General features: G+C 37.2%; 1 protein-coding gene across 8 annotated transcripts in view; it reads right to left on the bottom strand.

Moving 5' to 3' along the window:
* SLC44A5 (solute carrier family 44 member 5) overlaps positions 1–22,605 on the bottom strand; it is a 370,848-nt gene that overhangs the window by 133,333 nt on the left and 214,910 nt on the right. For all 8 annotated transcript variants that reach the window (XM_060626610.2, XM_060626604.2, XM_060626603.2 and 5 more), the window contains one exon: positions 18,139–18,193. In XM_060626610.2, the coding sequence (XP_060482593.1) occupies positions 18,139–18,193 (55 nt within the window). The remainder of the gene's footprint in view (positions 1–18,138; positions 18,194–22,605) is intronic.

Genomic DNA, 22,605 nt, shown 5'->3' with positions numbered 1-22,605 from the left:
TTAATGAGTTTTTCTTTTTAAATTTCACCAAAAAATCATTTGATTCGTCTTTAACCTCCATGTCTTTGTCATCACTGGATTTCTTAGTCACAGAGTCTAGTTATTTAGACCTCTAAATTGTCTGAGATACAAAGTTTTTTAACCTATTGGTGATACTTCCACAGGAAATTTAATTCCATATTTCCCATTTGCAGTCTCCACATTGTAACTACTTACGGTACTACTTTAAAATTGATCTTTAATAGAGCATTTTTACAATAACATCCAATATTTCATATGGCCAAAAGTAACAAATCTATATTCTTGCCCACTCTCTTTTTAAAATCTCATTTCACCAGGCGATCTCGATAGCAATCCCAAAGTAGCTTTCTGTTACTTGCTCATGTGTCTTCTCCAAATATCACTTAATCCTTCTAAATAAAATAATTGAGAAATCACTCAGTCATTGGGAAATATTCTTAAGACTCCAGAAGTATTCAACAACCAGAAAAAATTAGAAATTTGGGGTATTTTTGAGGAAAATATGGGTCTTTTAAATTTTTTTTAACATTTATTCATTTTTTGATAGAGATAAACAGAGCACAAGCAGGGAAGAGGCAGAAGGAGAGGGAGACACAGAATCTGAAGCAGGCTCCAGGCTCTGAGCTCTCTTAGCCCAGAGCTCAACATGGGGCTCAAATTCACAAACTAGGAGATCATGATCTGAGCTGAAGTCAGCTGCTTAACTGATTGAGCCACCCAGGCACCCCAAGAAAAATATGGTTTTAGAACCATCTTCTTAGTCTGATGAAAGACTAACTTTTGATGCCAGATAGCCTAGCTGCTCCTTCAATATACCTGCTTTGCCACTAATGAGTTCCATGCCATTGGAAAGTGACTTGCTCTCCTCCAAGTCTCAGCTCCTTATCTATAAATGGCAGTTAGAAATAAAAACCTTGTAGAGACGTCCCGAGATTAAACTGCTCTGGGGATGGATCAAATGTCTGATGCATACCCTTTTCAAAGAAGGAATCACCTTATATTTGAGTTCTAATAGACACCAGCACATTTATTTTGCGTGTACTATATGCCAGGCAATGTACTTGGTACTGAAGACTTAAAAGTGAACAGGTAGACTCATGGCTCACTCTTGTAGTGTTCATAGTTTTAGAAAGGAGACTTAGTCAAATAATCCCACAAATAACTATGTGTGGCAGTCCTCCAAGTGACAGGCTGGGCTCTTGATCCCACCCACCCAGAGTGTATCCTCAGCATTTTAATCATATCCATCAAAATGGATCCAGCTCTCCAAAGGAGTTGAGGAATAGAAGTTTGCTGAAGTAATCATGGGGGGGGGGGGGCGATAGGAGGACACATGCTGTATGACAAATGTCAGAAACATGAAAACATTCCCCAGTTGGCATTTTTTTGTTCTCCAAAAGTTCTTCCCTTCTGCTACCCTGTTTATTTCCTCTTCTTCCATCCATCACACAGATATGGTTTTCCTTGCACTCTAAGCTTGAATTTCCACTCATCAAAAAAGAAAAACAAACAAAATGATGCCATGAAATGAAATGTGACAGATTTACTGAAAAATGGTCTCAGAGAAATACAGAAGGAAGAACTGTAGACTCATAACCTGGAGACCTGGATTCAAATCCCACCTTTGCCATCAAGTCATCAGGCAATCTTGGGTAAGCCTTTTCATTTCTCTAGTCTTTTGTTTCCCACCCCAAAACAGAATGCTGAACCAAATAAACCCTCAAGTTCTTTTTAAAGTAAATAGATAATTATGATTCTGTGTCAACAAAAGTATCAAATGATACTAAATCTTTTAAATTCTACAGTTGAGTTCAATGGCTAAATATGTTTAGCTAATTCTTCCTGCTTCTTTAGATTTGGCTTCATAGTTAGTTGCTTAACATACTAACATCTATGTTTGTAAGATATAGTCTTTCTACAAAAGCTAAGTTTACTTGGGGTAAAAAAAAGGCGATTGAATTCATTCAGCACTCTAGTATTTCAAAGCAACCAGCCAACAACTGCATTGTCTGTTTTTCATGTCAGGCTAAGAAGAGTGAAATTTACTGATGTTTTCCTAACCCAAGCTTCCCTACTGTGCAAAATGAATAGTTAAGCAGAACATTAGCAGAACAGCTTCATTTCTAACTCTAGCAGCGAAGACTTCCCACCACTGTGACACAGAAGGATGCACACTTAAAGACAATACATTTATTTCGTGGATATGAATGTCTTTTGACTAGAAAAAGAAATAACAATCATCTGCAGTACTTTAAATAGAAAACATCTGTTTTTCTTAACATACTTCAAATACTTTGAATTTCCTGATTAGTTGTTATATGAGAACTGTATTTCTGAAAGACATAATGAGGCAGTTTAAAGATGAGTCTTAAATGATCTTTAAAGCAAAGTGAAGAAAAATGCTCATACTCTGAGTAAGGATAGTTACAGCAGACCCATAAGCTCTGTAGTATGAACAAATACAAAATAATTCTCTCAACGATTTGCATTTACACCAAAAGTTCCATTAAGTATTGCAAGCAAAGGAGGATGATATAAATGAGTGGAGCATAGTGCTATATGAATGAAAATACAGTTCTGTAGTCTTATAGCATGGTAACAAAATCTAAGATGCTATTAAAGCAGTTTTTGCTTGACTAAGCCAAACATGAAGATTTTCAAAGTAATGACATGAAGCATCTTTGTGAGCATTACACAAATGTGTGCATACGTCAAAGAGTAGGCTCAAGAAGTGTATATTATGCAAACACATCTCTGGGTAATTACTCCAGGCTGGAGGGTGTATATTTATTTTGGCCACATCAGCCTTTCCTCAGCAATTTGTAATACAAAATGGAAAGGATCATCTATTTTTCTCATTAAACTTTATAAAAGATGCATTGTATAAATATTTCCAGGTGACTTCTTTGTTTTATTTTTTACCCATAATTCTTTTTCTGCTTCATGGCCCAAAAAAAAGGTAGTTATCATTAGGATATAAGTATTTCAAAACAAATGCCAAAGATAACAACAAGGAAACAAAAATATTGAATCTATGAATGGTAAAGTTTAAGGGCTTCCTGCTTTTTTTAAAATCAGCCAAACGTGTATTGAGAACCTATTATATACCAGACTCTATACTAGGAAATAAGAATCCAGAAAGAAAGAAAAGCTTCAAGGGACTCACAAACTATTCATGGATAAAAACAGATAAAGAAGCAAGCAAAAACCCCTCAGTATGATCAAGGTCATAAATGGAGTATGTATAATGTATAAAATATTTAGAGAACACAGACAGAAGAGCAATGGATTCTGCCAGAGAGTAACTAGGACTAAGAGTTAGACAAGAAATATGTGAATTTGACCTTTACATATAAGTAGAAGACCAAGAAGAGTATTGAGAACATTATTTCTTCAAATTATGTGGATAATAATAAAATTTTAAGAATCTAATGTATTTTCCTTCAAGACCTCTCTTCAAACACTTATGACTTTGCTATGTGTCCTGATGAATTGATTTCCCAGATGTAGTGTAAGGTTAAAAACAGAATAGAAAGCTATTAGAGCATGCTGTTATTTATATAATGAGGGGAATACACAAGATATATATGTATGTGTATATGTATATGCATGCAAATGTATAGTTTTAAACGCATACATTTATTTGAAATGCTACACAATTCACTTATAATATTTGCTATCTCTGAGGCAGGATTCTGAGGCGCTAGGGACTCTATGCCTTTTCTGTACTGTTTGAATTGTTCACCCACATGTACTACCTAACTAAATAAATGAATAAATTCCTTAGAACACTTTCTATGGCTCTTGCAACTAGTAAATAACATAGTCTTATCTTACTCTGAATATTCCCAGGAGTGTAAAACAATTCAGCGTGTGTCATACCAGCTTCTGATTTTTAAGGGAATTAAAATATAACTCTCAAATCACGATTGTTGCCAAAGGGCTTCTCACATTTTAGCACACTCAGGCAATAAAAGTTAGAGACATTAAGAGAAAATATTGTGTTCCTCATTAAGGATGCTGAGACTATATCTACCCAATATCAAGATAATTAGTCAATATGACCAATCCAGTGAAAAAGCTGGCCTAGTTCAAAGAGGGTAGAGCTCAATTTAAATAAATTTAACTAGGTGGGCTCAGCTCCTAATGCAAACTGGACTTTTCATCTACCAGAGATGAAGCCCTATGTTCAGAATAGTATTCCACATACTGAATGAAGACTTTTTGCCTTTACAGATTTTTTGAAACTTGGAATACTTTGTCTTTTCTTGCAAAATACTCATCCATCTTTTAGACTCAATTCAAAAGCCCTCATGTACATTAAATCTCATCTTTATCACTTAACTGAGCTTTTTCTTCTATAACTAGAAATTCTATTGCTCTTACAGTTACCATCATGGTTTAGCACTTAACAACTCTCGAAAGTTTATGTGTGTTAGTTTTAAATCCCCAATGGAATTGTAAATGATACAGATAGCATATCAGGTTAGGGAAGTAGACATGGTCTACTAATCCAAAATAGATCACAGAGTCAATAAATAGCACACCAAAAGTATAATAACATAGATTAGGGAACCAAGAATATAAAATAAATTTACAAATTCAGCACAGATATTATGCACGAATATCAAAGCCAGAGTTTTAAGCAGGAAGGTGTTAGCAATGGGATAGCAAATCAAACTTCTTCCAGAAAGGAAAAGATGGAGTTTCATTCCCTCTTATTGAATAAAATTAAATTAAATTATGGATAATGCATATGGAGAAGATGGCTTATGTGGTTGTACCTTTGGTTTCCTAAATCTGAAAAAACAAATTGTGATACCAAATGCACAAATGTAAAATAATAGTACCTTCTCCACTTCTTCTGTACTTACTGTGGGGGACAAGGGGGATCTATAAAATGTTATGCACATTACAATGGAGTATTTTTTTTCTTTTCTTTTTTTTTAAGTTTTTTTTAATGTTTATTTATTTTTGAGAGAGAGAGACAGAGAGAGAGAGAGAGAGACAGAGCATGAGCAGGGGAGGGGCAGAGAGAAAGGGAGACACAGAATCTGAAACAGGCTCCAGGCTCCGAGCCGTCAGCACAGAGCCCGACGCGGGGCTCGAACTCACGTACTGTGAGATCATGACCTGAGCCAAAGTCGGACGCTTAACCGACTGAGCCACCCAGGTGCCCCACTGAGCCACCCAGGCGCCCCTACAATGGAGTATTTTTAAGAAAGAAACATTAAGAATAAAACACATGGAGACCATCAACTCTGATTTTTTTAACCTGAAATTTTGAGCAAACAATACTTATTTTAATTTTCAGCATTGAGCTTCTTTTTTTTACTATGCCTGACAAGAGAGCATCCTGTGAGGAATAGGTGACATTTACCAAAAAACATAAGATAAACTATAATTCACAGGGCCACAATGTTACTAACATGAAGGAATTAATTCTTGCAGATATTTCACTAAATAAATAGGAGACCTCCAGTTGAAATAAACTCATAATGACCTGAATTCAAAAGTCTAGAGCATGTAAAGTGATATCTATGTGTGTAAATCATGAAAAATAATGACATCTTGGACAAATTTTCAACAAGTAACTTAAATCAAAATGACAATATTACATGTGTTGGGAAGTTTTAGTCTAATTTTATCATGTCCTGACTTTGTCCATTTGGGTTTATAAGGTTCACAATAATAAGCTGTTTTTTGTTTTGTTCTGTTTTGTTTTTTGTTTTTTATTTTTGGTTTTTTTTTTGTTTTCTTTTATTTTTTCTCTGAGAGGCTATATATAGAATTTGGACAAGCTCATATCAAGTGAAGGGTCATATCTGAGTGATAGTTTCATTACCAAAATAGAAAGGCATTTCAAGTAATGCTTCATTGACATTTGCATACACTTTTTTTTTTTTTGCAAATATTTTTTATGTTTTATTTTTTATATTTGAGAGAGAGACAGAGACAGAGAGTGAGCAGGGGAGGGGCAGAGAGGGATGGAGACAGAATCTGAAGCAGGCTCCAGGCTCTGAGCTGTCAGCACGGAGCCCAACACGGGGCCCGAACTCAGGAGTGGTGAGGTCATGACTTGAGCTGAAGTTTGACACTTAAATGACTGAACCACCCATGCGCTCCGCATACACTCTTTCTACAACAATTCCTTATTTAACCAGCCATTCAAAGTAATCATCAAAAAAGCCAATGCACAGTTTGGAAAAGATTTAAATTAAATACGAATACCTAGATAAAATTTAATAACATTCCTTCGCTAATTTTTCGTCACAGATCTAACTAGAAAATCACCTTCGCATCAAAAACTTGCATAGTCATTGCATTAAGAAAAGTAATTAAGGTCACATACTAGTGAGTGGAGAAGATTCTACTAGGCCTTGACTTTCTGCCTCCTGATATGCTCTTTCTACTCCTTGGTTTTCTGTGGTTCTATTAAGACTTGGTAACCTGGCTCCACACTGCTGGTGTCTGAATGACTTAGAAATTCCCTAATGGGATGCTGCTACTAAGATTGCCTCCACAGTCTTCATCTCACGTTATCCAGCCCAGTCACAGAGTGAGTGCCACACCCCAGGGCCCAGGCCCTTGGAAGCTGCCTGTTGCCTTCACCCCTACTGGCTTCCCAACTCTGCCCACTCACTGGTCTCCTGCTCCAACTGCATGCCAAGTACATTCAATTTTTTAAACAGAAAAATATTTTCTTTCCCCAATGTCCTGCCAAAAGAATTCACACTTAAAGTATACAATGATGGATTGAGAGCAAATGAAAAACAAATTCATTCAGTTGCAAAACAGCCTGACTGCAACAATGTTTGAAGACTATGTGGTAATAAATTCTTCTGATACAGGTATATGGTAAAATGGCATATGGTATATAGACATATAGTAGTAAAGGTAAACATTAGCTTTTCCAGAAAAAAAAAGAAGCTGTGGGTCTGTTAGAAACATTTTAATTATCATCATAGTAAAGGTGAAGGGTCAAATGTCTGTGTTGAATGAAACATCAAGGATACTATTATAAAGTAACAACAGACCCAAATGAAAATGGGCACAGTGGGCAGTCTATCTTCCTCCCGGCCTCACACAAATTCATTAAGCTGTGTTCTATGGCAACTCTTACTACTAAGAGGTTCTGCTGCCCTAACTTCACGGCTTGGGGTTCTCTCCTGAAATCAGAGCATTACATGATCAATCACATAGTCCTACATAACTCCCTTAACAAATCCCCAAAGGAAAAAGAGTCCCAAATCCTCATCCTGCCTTTTAAACTTCTCAGTAATCCCAAATGACCTGCTCAGCTTCATTCCCAAGGTGTGTTTCACCCTAGTCTCTGTTCCAGCCCCTCTGGAGTGCCACAGAATACACCATGCACTCACATGCTGTGGTCCACATGGAGATGCACCACCCAGATTCCCCTTCAAGAAGGACTTGCTGCCTGGCTGTGGCACGTGTGGTCATAAATAGCCTCTAGCCCACCAGGACCTTCAGAGTCCACCTCAGCTGTTTCCACACCATGTCATGCCCTCCCAGGACAGCTGGCAAACCAGGAACTGAGCCAAGTGGGCTCATAGTGTGAGCCAAGTGAGCCAAGTGTGATCATTTCAGAGATACTCCAGACCTCTGGGAGGGACAGTACTCACTCCACAGCTCCCTGCTGGGTGGACTGAGGCTTTGTGGTAGCAGTTGGACATCTCCCTCTGTGCAATCCCACTTCCTTCCCCCTTCTTTTCACTGGTGTTTATCCCTAATAAAGAGCTTGAACCCCAGACTCCAGTTCAGCATCTGCTTCCAGAGAACTGAATCTGCAACACCTGCTTCCATGAGTCTGATTCTCTTTTTCATTCTCTATCAAAATCATTCTCCTCTTCTAAGGTCCAGCTCAAATGATACCTTCAAGAAATATTTCCTCATCCTTCCAATAGGGAATAATTATTCATTTCACTCATTTTGCTCTATTGCCCTGAATTATGCCTATATCCCTGTGTAGCAAGTTGATAATTTTTATATTAAAGTTAGTAGTTTAAATTTTAAGTTTTTTGAGAGCGTAGTCTGTCCTATTCACTTCTGTATGCCCACAGTGCATAACAGATAAGAGTTATGAATGAAAGAAAAAACTAATGCATGATCTAGAATCTACCTAAACCTCTTCTTTTTTCCTCCTCCATTATAGCAAAAAAAAAAATGCTGCCAATATTTCCTCTCCAATATTTCATACATATGCCCAGCCTCTCTATTTTTTTTTTACCTATATGTTATATATAGTCCCTGCTTTCCACACTAGCTAAGCACATCTGCTTGGTATGGAACATGCTTATCCTGTCTTTAAGCCATCACATAAAAAGTGTCTCTTTGACAGCATGATCCTTTCTTCAAAATATCATTCAAGATCCTCTTTGTATGTGAATTACCCTAAGGTACTGCCATCCAATTCCAGCTACCTCAGGATCTTCTTGTTCACATAATTTAGGCATCTAATTATGTGTCTAAAAATCATTATGCTCCATCAGAACAGTGACCAAAGTTTGTCCACCCTTAAATCTTTGTAAGACTAGAAAAATAAACTATACGGGAAATGCAAAACATACATATTCTGGATTAATAATTTATAATGTTCACCTTCTCACTTTCCAAAATGATCATTCCATACTTTCTCCTCTCAATCCCCATGCACATAGGCCTGCTACCACCTCTACTGCCACCATTAGCCCATCCCTGTCTAATGACCTTACCTCATAATTCACTGAGAAACTAGAAGCCAGCAGTAAGAATCTCCCTCTTCTCATCATCAGAAATATTGACATCTTATTCCCTGCTTACCATCTTACAGTATGGACTAGGAATCTCTGTTCCTACCTAAGGCCAATGTCTGATCATGTTCTAGATTCCATCTTCAGGATTTTCTTTCTATAATGTCCCCTTTCTCTTGCATCATCACTGTCCTGGATCATCTCCAGCACCACACACTACCATGTTGTAGTATCTTCTATCTTTAGAAAACTCTACTTTGATCCCAGATTCCCCTCATCTTCCAACAAAACTTATTGAAAGAGTTATCTCTAATGGCTACCTCCAGGCTTTCACCTGACATTCTCTAAGTTTCCCCAGTCAGACTTAAGTGCCCACTACATCATTGAGATTGAGATAATGAAGCACTAATGACTTTTGTGTTGCCAAATCCAATGGTTACCTCTTAGTTTTTATCTTACTTAACCTCCCAAAGCAATCAACACAGTTGACTCCATCCATCCATCCATCCATCCATCCATCCATCCATCTCTTCTTGTAATACTACATTTAGCTTCTAAAATGTTTCATTCTCCTTGCTTTTCTGCTAACCCATTGGGTGCTTTTTCTATCTCCTGTGCTGGTTCCCTTAAATGTTGTCAAGTCCAGAGTTTGTCCTTAGGTATATTCTTCACCCTCTTAAGTGATCCTATCCAGACACTTGGTTTTAAATATTATCTCTATGCTAATGACCCTCCAACTCTCAATATCCAGCCCTCACTTTATTCTTCACTGAGCTTCAGAGTCATATATAACATCATCATAGGAATATCTATTCTGCAACTCAAATTTAACACAGTCAAAACAGAAGTCCTGCAATAGCAAACTTGCTCCTCCCCTAATCTTTCCATTCTTTGTATAGAGGATCATCATCCACTCAGTTGTTCCAGTTACCTATCTAGCAGTTATCCTAGACTCCTCTGTTTCTCTCACTTCTCACCTCTACTATCAAAACATATATTGAATCTATTCACATCTATCCTTCTCCACTATCACCACCATGGTCCAAGTCACCGACTCCTCCACTTAGATGACTGCAAAAGCATCCTATTGATCTCCCTGCTGATGCTTTTGGATTCTTAAAAGCTATTCTCCACACAGCAGTAAAAATGAGTTTTAAGAACATGTATTAGATTAACTCACTCTTCTAAAACTCTCCAATGACTTTCCGTCACACTTGTACATACAAACAGTAATGTGCTTGCCGGAATCACCTACAAACCCACTCCCCAACCTCTCCCCCTTCTATCATACCGCACTCACACCAGCCTTCACTCTGCTCTTTGAACATACTAAGCTTATTCCTGCCTTAGACACTTTATGTTTTGCTATTTCTCTGTCTGAAGTGCTATGTTCTCAATCTTTGTACAGCTAGGTCCTCCTTATTATTCAAGTCTCATTTCATTGTCAGCTCTAAGAGGTCTATTGTGGCCACAAAATCTAAATTAAAGCCCACCCCCATTCTCAGCTAGGCATTATCATCACACCATCCTGTTTTGTTTTCTTCTTCACAGTTTTCACTTTCTGAAACTGTCACATTCATTTTTCAGATGTTGTCTGCCTGTCTCTTTCCCTTCCAAAAACCAGAGGCCTTGTTTATCTTGCTCATCACTATATCTTGAATGCCTAGGGGATATTGGGAGAATAATATATGAACAATAAATATTTGTTGAATGAAAAACAATTAATATTAATCTTTGGAATAGTAGCCACGTATGACATCCACAGCTGAAAGCCAGGTCTTTTGTTCTCTTCCACAGCTTGTACTTCCCACATTGAACCTTAAAGTCTTTTCAGTTGTCTGTTTCTTCTATTATCTAATTCCTTGAGGAAAAGACATCCTATCTTTATATTATCACCAACTAGCATAATTCTTATCATAAAGTTAGATGTACTATAAATATTGGTTTAAGGAATAAAGGAAAACAGGGATGGGGAAGAAGCAAAGTGACATAGAACCTATAAATAAATATAAGGGTGAACCTCAGAAGAGGCTGAATAATGGCTATAGTGCTATCACATTTGAGGCAAAACAGTTACCATACACAGGCATAAGTAAAGCTTTACTAATACATTTGAACTCTAAGACTTTAAAGTCATATTTAAAGTTCTTGCTGAGAAGCTATCCAAATTCTATACCATCTTCAGATGACATTAGTGTAATATGGGTGTTCAAATTCCTAAATGCAATCTCAGCTAAGAGGAGCATGGTATGAGAGTTCTCTGAGTTATTGGCATTATCAGGGCTTATGAAATCTACCTCAGACCAATATTCAACTCAATTAGTTTTCATGAAGTGTCCACAGAAGGCATGACACTGTATGCAGTGCAGATCCCAGAATGCTATGTCAAGGCAGGTCAGAGATTTATAGGTCCCAGTGTAAAAAGTTCAGTTTATTCTGTTTATCTCATTCATTTTGTGTTAGAGAAAAGCCATTAAAATGTTATGACTATTTTCTTGACCTATGATCCAAATCTGAAAAAATAAGGTCCAAATTGCTACACTTGGCACCCTGTGATAAAGATCATATATTATCTTCTCAGGACATGGAGATGGAATTTGTTTATTTTACTTATTTTTTTTCATAGAAAAGTAGACCTGAAAGATGAAGATTCAAAGAATGTTAACATTTATAAGCATAGCTATGAAAGAAATAACCCTATTCTTTATAAGCAGAATTCCATCCAAGGAGTAGGTGCTCTAACCAGTGGTATATTGAGGTGGGGGACAGGGCAGGGAAGAGCCAGCCCTCATCATTAATTACACTTATACTGAATGTAGATCTCTGTCGTCCAAGAGACTGACAAGCCAGATGACAAAACAATACATGAGTACAAAAGTTAAAAAGCAAGTGTATGTATCATTCATAGCACAAGCTGCAGGATGACAGTGGAGGGAAGGCACTCTGAGAGTAGGGTCAGAAGAGGTGGATCCTGAGCCAGACCATTAAGCAAGGAAGACTACCACTTTATGTAACAGTAAGGTGCTTCCCCAAAACTTGAGAGAATAGAAAATAATACTACTTTCTAAGAGTTAAACTATGAAATCAACACATAATTAAAGCAGAGACGTATGTAGTCACTTCAATGATACTGTAAGCTTCCCAGTCCAGCAAGCCTAACTTTAAATTGACTGAATTTATTAACAAATTTAAGGAGAATTGCAAATAATGATCAAACAGCATCGCCCTTCCAAACACTCTCCAGGTTAGGGCACCAAGTCAAACTGATGTGAAGATCCCATTCTGTTGATAGACACCATAGGCAGCCAGCACCTGATGTCACTAGACATCCCACTCATGCAATTCCCTTGTTCTAACTATATACTTATCAAGCAACCTATTGATAATTAAGTTTCTCATGCAGTTTGTCTCAAGGGAGCAATGTGCTGGTCAGGTCAACATGAAGACCAGGTCTGCTCAGCAATTAAATTTCTTAACGTAAATTACTGTATTGGCATTCTGGTTTTATACATCAGTCTCTTGTGAGCTTTGTTAGTGCCAGCCACCATCCCTGAGTTGTTGTTGTTGTTGTTGTACTTCCAGGACAGTGACATAATAAGTTTTCAGACCCTGTAGAAGTATACAGGACTGGTTTGGTTCAACAGAAAGCTCATTCAAGGGTTTCAAAACCCTAGAGAGACAGAGTGGCAGGGGAGACAAAGAGAGAAGAGAAGAGAAGAGAAGAGAAGAGAAGAGAAGAGAAGAGAAGAGAAGAGAAGAGGAGAGGACAAGAGGGGAGGGGAGGGGAGAGTAGTTTAGGCAGATACATTGAGACAAATCTGTGTAGAGATGTGAATATAATATTAATGTTCATACAGTGGGAACTCACTAGTGAAACTTGAGTAGGAGGTGCAACATGATCAAAACTGTTACTCACAGGTCTACTATGTGCAGTTCTGCTTAGCAGAACTCATGGTTCAGTTGAGTTAGCCAAGCAAACAACTAACTACAACACAATATTATAAGCACACAGAGAACTCTGCAAGCACCAGAGAAAGTACCTGCAGTTTACTCTAGGGATGATCAGGGAAAAATTACATTTTTTATTCTACTTTAATATTCTTTCAAACTTCCCTCTTTATTTAGATACTTTTTTAGTTAAAATAAACGTATCAATATTTCAAAGAGCCTCAGAAGTGTATTTCTTACTTTCTACTAAATATTCCTACCTGGATATGCCATAGGCATCCTTAACTCAACATTTCAAAATCTAAACACATGATTTCTCTGCTTTTCTTCATGTGTTCCCTACTTTGGTGATTGTAACCACAATCCATCTGGTTATTGGGCATAGTCATGCTAGATTCTCTCTTCAACACCCAACATACAATCAGTCCTAAAGCCTTAAAGGTTTTGCCTTTTCATTACCTCTTAAATTTCTTTTCTCCCAGGGCCATTGCCTTAGTCCAGGTTTTAATCATTTGTCAGGCAGATTACTGAAGGAGTCTTCTAAATGGTTCCCTACCTTCATTCCAACTAGCTTCTATCCTTTCCAGCATGTTTTCAGTTTTAAAGCTAGGATGATAGTTCATTTAGTCATCCAACAAATGCATATGTGTCAGGGAATTTGTAAGTCCAGGGGATAGAGCGATGAACAAAATATACAAGGTTCTTGATTTTCACTGACATGATACTATAGACAAGACATTAATTATGTAAGCGAAGAAATGAATAAAGCAGTTTTTCAATAGTGATAAAACGTATAAAGTAAATACAATTAATTCATGTAGCAGAGAGTGACTATGTTAACTAGCTGCAATTTAAAACCTGAAACTACTAAAAAAAAAGAGAGAGAGAAAGAGTGTGTATGGCTGCAGGACTGGATTGTCATTAAGGCATCTGGGGCAATGACAGTTAGGAACAGGATGATAAGAGGAAGCCAGTCATGCAAAAGTCTGGGAGCAAAATATCTCAGTCAGAGGAATAACAAACACAAAGTCCCCAAGGAGGATGCAAATTTAGACTGTTCAAAAAATGGGAAGAAAGCAAGTGTAGCTACAATGAGAAGTTAAAGAGAGAAAGAGTGATAGGGGATAAGGTCAGTGAGTTACACAGAGGGCTCTCGCAAAAGGCCCCATAAATTTGAGTTTTAATCAAAGTGCTATGGGAAGCTATTGAAAATATATAAGTTGAAGAGCTGCATAATTTCATCTGTGATTTGAAAGTTCACTCAGGGTCTTGTGTGGATAATGGATTTAAGAGAAGCAGGAGTGAAAGAAGGAGGACCATTCTAGATTTCAGTGCAAAAGTATAGGTGGTAGAAGGAAAGATGGATAAACAGTTGATTTGGTGACATATTATGGAGTTATATCAATAAGACTTCCTATTGGAGTGAATATGGGAGATGAGAAAAACAAAAAGAAACCAAGGATCTGTAACCTGATGGATACTGGTGTCATTTTCTGAGATGGAAAAGACTGAGGCAGGAGGTTTTAGAACTTTGGAGCAGGAGTAGGAATCAAGATTTCAGCTGAGCCAAATTAAGTTTGAATAAGTATTGAGAATCCAAAGACAAATGTTGAGTAGGCAGCTAAATACAGAAACATGGAGGCCAATGGAAGGGCCATTGGTAGCAATAGAAGCTTGAGGGTCATTGACATACAGATAATATTTAAAATTATTGGCCTAGTGTAAAAACAGACTAGAGAAAGAGAAGAAAAGGCCAAGTCCTGTGGCATTCCAACATTTGGAGATCAAACAAAGATTGAAGAAACTGAAAAGTAGAAGCCAATGAGGTGAAAGAAGCTTCAGGTGAGTATCATGGCAAGGAAGCCAAAAGAAAAGAACATTTCAAAAAGTAGAGAGTGGTCACCTTTGTCAAATGCTGCTGTGAGGTTAAAACAAAAGTCACCACCACTGCACTTGGAAAGATTGAGATCATTGGTAACCTTCTCAAAATCAGTCTGAGGAGAGTGCTATACAATAAACCTCTACTGGAGAGAATATGAAGGAAGAGAGGAGGCTAGAAACCATTTTGATTTGTAAAATAGTTTGAAATAAAAAGCCTATATCCATAGCACTCCCTTTGAAAACTCTCAGCCTCAAAATCTGAAAGGAAATTAAGAGAAATAAAAATAAATGGTGTCATAATTGGTATAACAAAGAGCACACCAATTATTTCAACAGGTAGCCAATATGGGAAGTGCATAAATTTAGGAAACAACATTGTGTCCTCACAATAACTTGAGATGTCTACTTGATAATGGCACTTCAGAATTCACAAGAGGGCATCAGTACAGTGCTTTCTATGTGTGTCACTTAAGCCAGAAGCTGGACTCTTCTGTACTTTGGCATTAAGAGTCGAATCACAGTCTTGAAATTTTAAGATTGCAAAGGACTTAGAGGTCATTTAGTCCAACTTCTTTATGTGAATGAATCCCCTCCACCACATCTGTAATGAATGTTTCTCCTCTCTCATCTTGAGAGTTAGTGAATTTGCCACCTCCGCCCAATGCTTCAGGTAGAAATAAATGCATCTTATTACATTTCAGATAGATTTTCTACCTTTTATAATAATAGTTATTTTAAGCATTGTGAAACCTACCAATTTGATTAGTATGAGTCATATGTCCTTCATCTATTTTGTGTATAGAGGAAAAAGGTAATTATGGAACGTGTAGGCCTTTTATTTCTATTTACCTGTCTACCTATATGCTGCCTCTTTCCAAGAAAAAAAACTTAAATGAAATGATTTAAAACACCTGGGTGCAAGAGAGTTATTAAAGTAGAAATAGAAATTCAAATTCCCAAAAAGAAATTCTTGACTCAAAGGCTAATGTAGTTGCTGGCATTGAAATTGAATTTATCAGTGGGCCTTCTACAATTCAGTACAAAAGAAAAATATGCTGGATTACACAGTTCTCTTTATATAATGGAAGAAAGTATACTAATTTGCCATTAAATTAAAAATTTATTTGTTCTAAATTAACAAGAGGAATTTCTCATGCAGCATCTTATAAAAGAGCCTTATGTCTTTGTTTTCTATGTGCATTCATTTTCATTGCCTAATGTACTGCTAAGGGTGCTAGACACTCATTTTTACCAAGCTCACAATCTCAACCCAATGCAAAACAACCTTTAAAAAAATTCTGTTGAATAAAGGGGACAAAATGATGTTCTTGTGAACTGAGAGAGGTGTATAGAAGATGGCTGACTGACAAGCAGAGAATGGTGTAAGAATTGGCCTGGATCTCTGATAATACTTTGTATCCTTCAGAAGGGAAGTGATATCTGTAAGCAAAAGAGGTTATTAAAGCTCATTCTGTTGCCAGAGGTAATGTGAAGAATTTGGGATTTCTCATTTGCTCTTTAAACACTCTAATTGTTTTTCCAGGAAGGGCATTATAAAATCCTGCAGCCTGAAAAGTTACAAATGGGTCAGCTGTGTCTTTCTGTCACTAAGCTCCTGTGGTTTTACAACACTTTCCCCTGTTCTTGGATTGAAGAGTGGGGGAAGTATGCCCACATAATGACCATTTCACCTTTGAAGGCCTTGTGGTGCTGGGGCATCACAAAAGGCCCTCAGTAAAAAGGCCCTCAGTAAAAATAAATTACTTTCCTCACAGTGGTTATCACAGTTTTTTGGACTTTACCTGGACTACCTGGTTCCATCATTAAATTCTAAATAAATGAAGACAGATCTCAACTCCTTCCCCACACCTAAAGCCAGCCAGGTTTAACTCTGCTCTCTTCTCTATGGCTAGAAAAGGCACACCTACGTGGATGGAACTGGAGGGTATTATGCTAAGCAAAATTAGTCACTCAGAGAAAGACAAATATCATAATGACATCACTCACATGAGGACTTTAAGATACAAAACAGATGAACATAAGGGAAGGGGAGCAAAAAGAATATAAAAACAGGGAGGGGTACAAAACAGAAGAGACTCATAAATATGGAGAACAAACAGAGGGTTGCTGGAGGGGTGGTGGAAGGGGGGATGGGCTCTAAGTGGGTAAGGGGCATTAAGAAATCTACTCCTGAAATCATTGTTGCACCATATGCTAACTAACTTGGATGTAAATTAATAAATGCATTTTTTAAAATATTTAAAAAAATAAATAAATGTTATGGAAAACAAAGGAAGAAAAGGCATACCTACAATCTGTATTTTGTCTGTCCAAATGTGACAGCAATTTATATTATAATTCTCATTATTACTACCATATACTACTTCTACTTCTACTACTACTACTATTGAATCTGGATTATATCTAGTGGTCCCTTAAGGCCAATAGGCTAGGTTCAATTAGCACAAATTAGTTATTGGAAAATGAATGTAAGTGCAGTAAAAGTAACCTACATACCAAATGAGGCTGTTTGTATACTGGACAACAGAACGTATTCATGGTGTTACCATGGAAAGAACAAGAGATTTCAGACTTACTCTAAAGAAGGCATTGGTGCACCCTCAAATAAGTAACCCCAAACAAATGACTTGGCTTTTTACAGAATTAGAATAAACTGAATACACATTTGTTTAAAGCCGGAATATTACAGGCACGTAACAGTAAATGCTAACGTACATGCTGATGGTTGGCAGCTCAAAACAACGATAGCATGCTGATCGTGCTATTCATGCTATTTCACCTAACAGTCTGTTATGACATACAACTGCCAGAAATCAAGGTGAAAGCTAAGCAAAACCCAGCTGCCAACAGCATAATTTTCTCCTCATTCTTACCTATTCCACCCTGTAAACCCCTGTTTTGATTAGCAGGAAGCCTGGGAATAGAGGGTAAAAATAATAATAAAAGAGGCCTATGAATTACTGGATAGTTTTTAAATGCCATACAACTTTTAGAAAGAAGCACCAGTTGAGACAAGTACACATTTCCCTAGAGCAGTCTAAAATATCCTACAGCTTACATGATGCCTTGGTGAATGGTTATCTCCAAGAAAGCTGTCTGCTTTGGGAAGCTGCGTAGCACAAATACCTGGTGTGGAAGAAGTTGGCATAGCAACTTTGCATTTACAATGGTGAATCACACAGTAAACAGGTGCATCAAACAACTATCAAATGTGTTTGCTTCTCTACAAAGTGGTTAAATCTTATAAAGCATTTTTAGGCTTTTCTTTTTGAAAAACACAAACTCTCTGGTCCAATAATTTAAGGCAGTTCATTTGCTGAATAGGACAGGATATCCATGACTCATGGAAAGATTTGTTCTCTGTATTTTCTCTACATAAAGAACGTGACATTTAGGCAAAAAAATAAGTCATTTCCCCTTCATAACAGACATAATTCTCCATTGACCAGAAAATGGTACCAAAGATAAGCTTTCTGTGTTTGTCAAGAAATATATTTCCAAGAAAAGAATTGCTTACCTTTTGGCAACAGGCCCTTTGAAATTCAGATCAAATGTCTTTGGATCACCTGCATCTAAAACAAAGAAGTTTTTAAGCATATATGCCAATGAAATGGCAAATAAATACATATACAATATTAATAAAGAAAAATCTACAACTTGGCTACTGCCCAGTATAATGCTGTATTCAATCTTTGGTCCAAGGAAACATCAGTTTTGCCTTGGTTACATCTGCCAATCCTTTTCCCTCTCTCCAGCTAGAAGCAAGACCAGGAAAAGTTGTTAAGGACCATATTCTGTGCATACTGTACACATACCTCCCTTTGTTCTGGATAATAACATTATAGATTGCATCCAGGGTAGCAAAACTTGGAGCTCTTCTAGTCTGCAAAGCCATTCTACCATCTACCATCATCAAGTATTGCATACTTGTGAGGTGCAAAATATAATAGAGATGCTTACTTATCTAGTTCTCCCCTTTCTCTCAGTAGATTAGGCTTTCCTTCAAGAGGTTGAAATATTGTTGGTCTCTGCCACATTGGCTATATGGTATATACAAGTCACTATCATACTATATAAACATTATTTTTAATTGATATTTTAAGATCCTACCAACTGAGTCACCAGGTGCCCTAGGATGGAAGTTATTTTATACATCTTAGGCCACATCATGACGCATTGTTGCATCATGATTGTGATATATTACCCTCATTTGTAAACCGTACAAGGTACACACAGAATGGTTTTTTTCCCCTGGCATGTACTGTGTAAGCAGACCCAGGAGCAAGTTCTGTAAAATCATTCTGGCCAGGGATCTGTATTTTGCAATCCCACCCCCCCTCCCCTGCTTCCTTTAGGGATTTGTCCTTTGAGAAGGCTTAGTCCTGGAATTAAAGACAACATTCCTAAACAGAATGGCAAAACAACAACAACAACAACAACCATCACCAAACGCATGTGTCAGCAACCTGACTCTGCCTGTAAATGGGGAAATGAGGTCTGAGGACTCAGAGACCTCTTTAGTGTAATCATCTGCTGAGGACAAAACAACAGGAATGTAAAGACAAACATGCAACAGAAATCCAAGAGCCAGTCAGTCAGTGAATATTCATAAAGCACCTATTATATGCTGAGAGATCCAAGGGCACAGAAGATATTTAAGGCATGGTCCCTATCTCAGAGACCTTACAATTGGTGGGACAAGATCAATGCATTGATTTATTCAACAAAAGTCCTTAAGAATCTTTATTTACCAGGCCCTGTGTTGTAACACATGAACACTGAACATACCATATAAAACAATTAATAAAGAACCATATTATGTGGTATCAGCCTTAAGTGTTATAAGACTTCTAAGAAAGTAGGTTTCATCAAAGACTAGAAGAGTCACAAGGGTTTCATTCAAGAAAATGAGACTTTTGTGAAAGATTAGAATAAAACAAAAGGCAAAGAAAAACATTTTGTGTGAATGAAACTAGAATTCTGTTAAATTCAGTAGCTATTTATTGATCACATGTTACGTGTTCTGCATTGAAAGAGACACTGCAGGGTATACAAGATTTAGTGAAACGGTCTCTGTCTTCAGCAAGCTAACTGATGAGCAGGGAGAGAAATAAGAAAAGTACCAAAATTGTTATAATACAAGGCAGAACATTATATCATAAGAGGGGTACAAAGAAAGTGTTATGAGATCCAGGGAAGGAAATGTCACTTTCAGCTGAGATTAGAGCCACAATATATTAAGTTAGACAGGTGAAGTTTAGACCTGTGGCGATGAATGAAGTCACCTAGGGTAGATATGATTAGCATGTTTGTGGGGATAGTGAAAAGATCAGCCTGATTGGAATAATAAATAATGGGATAGGAGAAGGGGGGAAAAACTGAATAGATACCATAGGATCAGACTATAGAAAGCCTAAAAATCTGGGATAGAAGATTTTGTCTTTGGGTTTTTTTTGTTTCTTTTTTTTAAGAGAGAGAGAGAGGGAGAGGGAGAGAGAGAATGTGTGCACAAGCAAGGAAACCAAAGAGGTGAAAAACCTATATGCTGAAAACTATAGAAAGCTTACGAAAGAAATTGAAGAAGACACAAAAACAAAGGGAAAATATTCCATGCTCCTGGATAGGAAGAACAAATAGTGTTCAAATGTCAATACTACCCAAAACAATACACATATTCAATGCAATCCCTATCAAAATAACACTGGCATTCTTCACAGAGCTAGAACAAACAATCCTAAAATTTGTATGAAACCAGAAAAGACCCCGAATAGCCAAAGCAATCTTGAAAAAGAGAACCAAAGCAGGAGGCATCACAATCCTGGGCTTCAAGCTGTATTACAAAGCTGTAATCATCAAGACAGTATGCTAATGGCACAAGAACAGACACTCAGATCAATGGAACAGAATGGAGAACCCATAAATGGACCCACAAACATATGACTAATCTTTGACAAAGCAGGAAAAAATATCCAATGGAATAAAGACAGTCTCTTCAGCAAGTAGTGCTGGGAAAACTGGACAGCGACAGGCAGACAAGTGAACCTGAACCACTTTCTTACACCATACAAAAAAATAAACTCAAAATGGATGAAAGACCTAAATGTAAGACAGGAAATCATCAAAATCCTTGAGGAGAAAGCAGGCAAAAACCTCTTTGACATTGGCCACAGCAACTTCTTACTCAACAAGTCTCCAAAGGCAAGGGAAACAAAAGCGAAAATGAACTATTGGGACCTCATCAAAATAAAAAGTTTCTGCACAGCAAAGGAAACAATCAGCAAAACTAAAAGGCAACTGACAGAATGGGAGAAGGTATTTGCAAACGACATATCAGATAAAGGGTCCGTATCCAAAATCCACAAAGAACTTATCAAACTCAACACCCAAAAAACAAATAATCCAGTGAGGAAATGGGCAAAAGACATGAATAGACATTCTCCAAAGTAGACATCCAGATGGCCAACCGACATATGAAAAAATGCTCAACATCATTCATCATCAGGGACATACAAATCAAAACCACAATGAGATACCACCTTATACCTATCAGAATGGCTAACATGAACAACTCAGGTAACAACAGATGTTGGTGAGGTTGTGGAGAAAGAGGATCTCTTTTGCACTGCTGGTGGGAATGCAAACTGGTGCATCTACTCTGGAAAACAGTATGGAGTTTCCTCAAAAAATTAAAAATAGAACTACCCTACAACTCAGCAATTGCACTAGTAAGTATTTATCCAAGGGATACAGATATGCTGTTTCGAAGGAGCACATGCACCCCAATGTTTATAGCAGCACTATCAACAATAGCCAAAGTATGCAAAGATCCCAAATGTCCATCAATAGATGAGTGGATAAAGAAGATGTGGTATATATATACAATGGAGTATTACTCAGCAATCAAAAAGAATGAAATCTTGTCATTTGCAACTACATGGATGGAACTGGAGGGTATTATGCTAAGCAAAATTAGTCAGAGAAAGACAAATATATGACTTCACCCACAATAGGACTTTAAGATACAAAACAGGTGAACATAAGGGAAGAGAAGCGAAAAGAATATAAAAACAGGGAGGGGGACAAAATATAAGAGACTCTTAAATATAAAGAACAAACAGAAGATTGCTGGAGGGGTTGTGGGAGGAGAGATGGGCTAAATGGGTAAGGGGCATTAAGGAATCTACTCCTGAAATCATTGTTGCACCATATGTTAAGTAACTTGGATGTAAATTAAAAAAAAAAGTGCTGAAAGCAGGATCTGGCACATAGTAAACCCCCAGTGAATATTCATTATTAGTCAATGTAATTACATGAAAAAAATAAATAAAACTTGATGAATGACGTGGGGTGTAAAAGAGAGAAGTCAAAGATGGCTTCAGATCAAGTGACCAATTCTTAATCACTTTTAGTCTTTTGCCCAGGCTTAAGGAGAGATTGATGCCACTGAAACAGTTTGAGAACATTAGTAGGTGGAAGAAACTGTAAAATTGTTATAAGAAAAAGAGCATGAGATTGATTTTGAAGTGATATCTGATTGTAAGTCTAGCATTCAACCAGAGTTAAACTGGAGTCTTGGGTCAAGTCTTAAGATAAATATGTGGAAGTCACAGAATTTATATCATGACAAGTGATGAACTCCACAAAGAAGAACTGCAGGACCTGTCAGTTATAATGTTACTATAGCAACAATAACAATAATATTTAACATGTTTTTAGCATTAAATGCTAAGTGTACAGCATTCATATGCATTATTTTGCTTACTTTGATACAAAAACCTTATTATGTAGATAGATTGGAAACCATTACTAGCCTCACTTTACATATGAAAATAAAACAAGGCATGGAGAGGCTAAGAAGATGCCCTACCTGGGATCCACACTCTGTGTAGTCTTATTGCAACAGAACAGATCCCACTGGCCTTCCCCTGCAATGCCAACGTTGGCTTCTACTCCAAGGGGAAGCATGTGAAATGTTTCCTGTTTG

This window comes from Panthera onca, chromosome C1 (genome assembly GCF_046562875.1).
Source record: "Panthera onca isolate mPanOnc1 chromosome C1, mPanOnc1 haplotype 2, whole genome shotgun sequence".
NCBI lineage: Eukaryota > Metazoa > Chordata > Mammalia > Carnivora > Felidae > Panthera > Panthera onca.
Note: the sequence above shows the minus strand (reverse complement) of the source record. Positions and strands in the feature narration are given on the sequence as shown.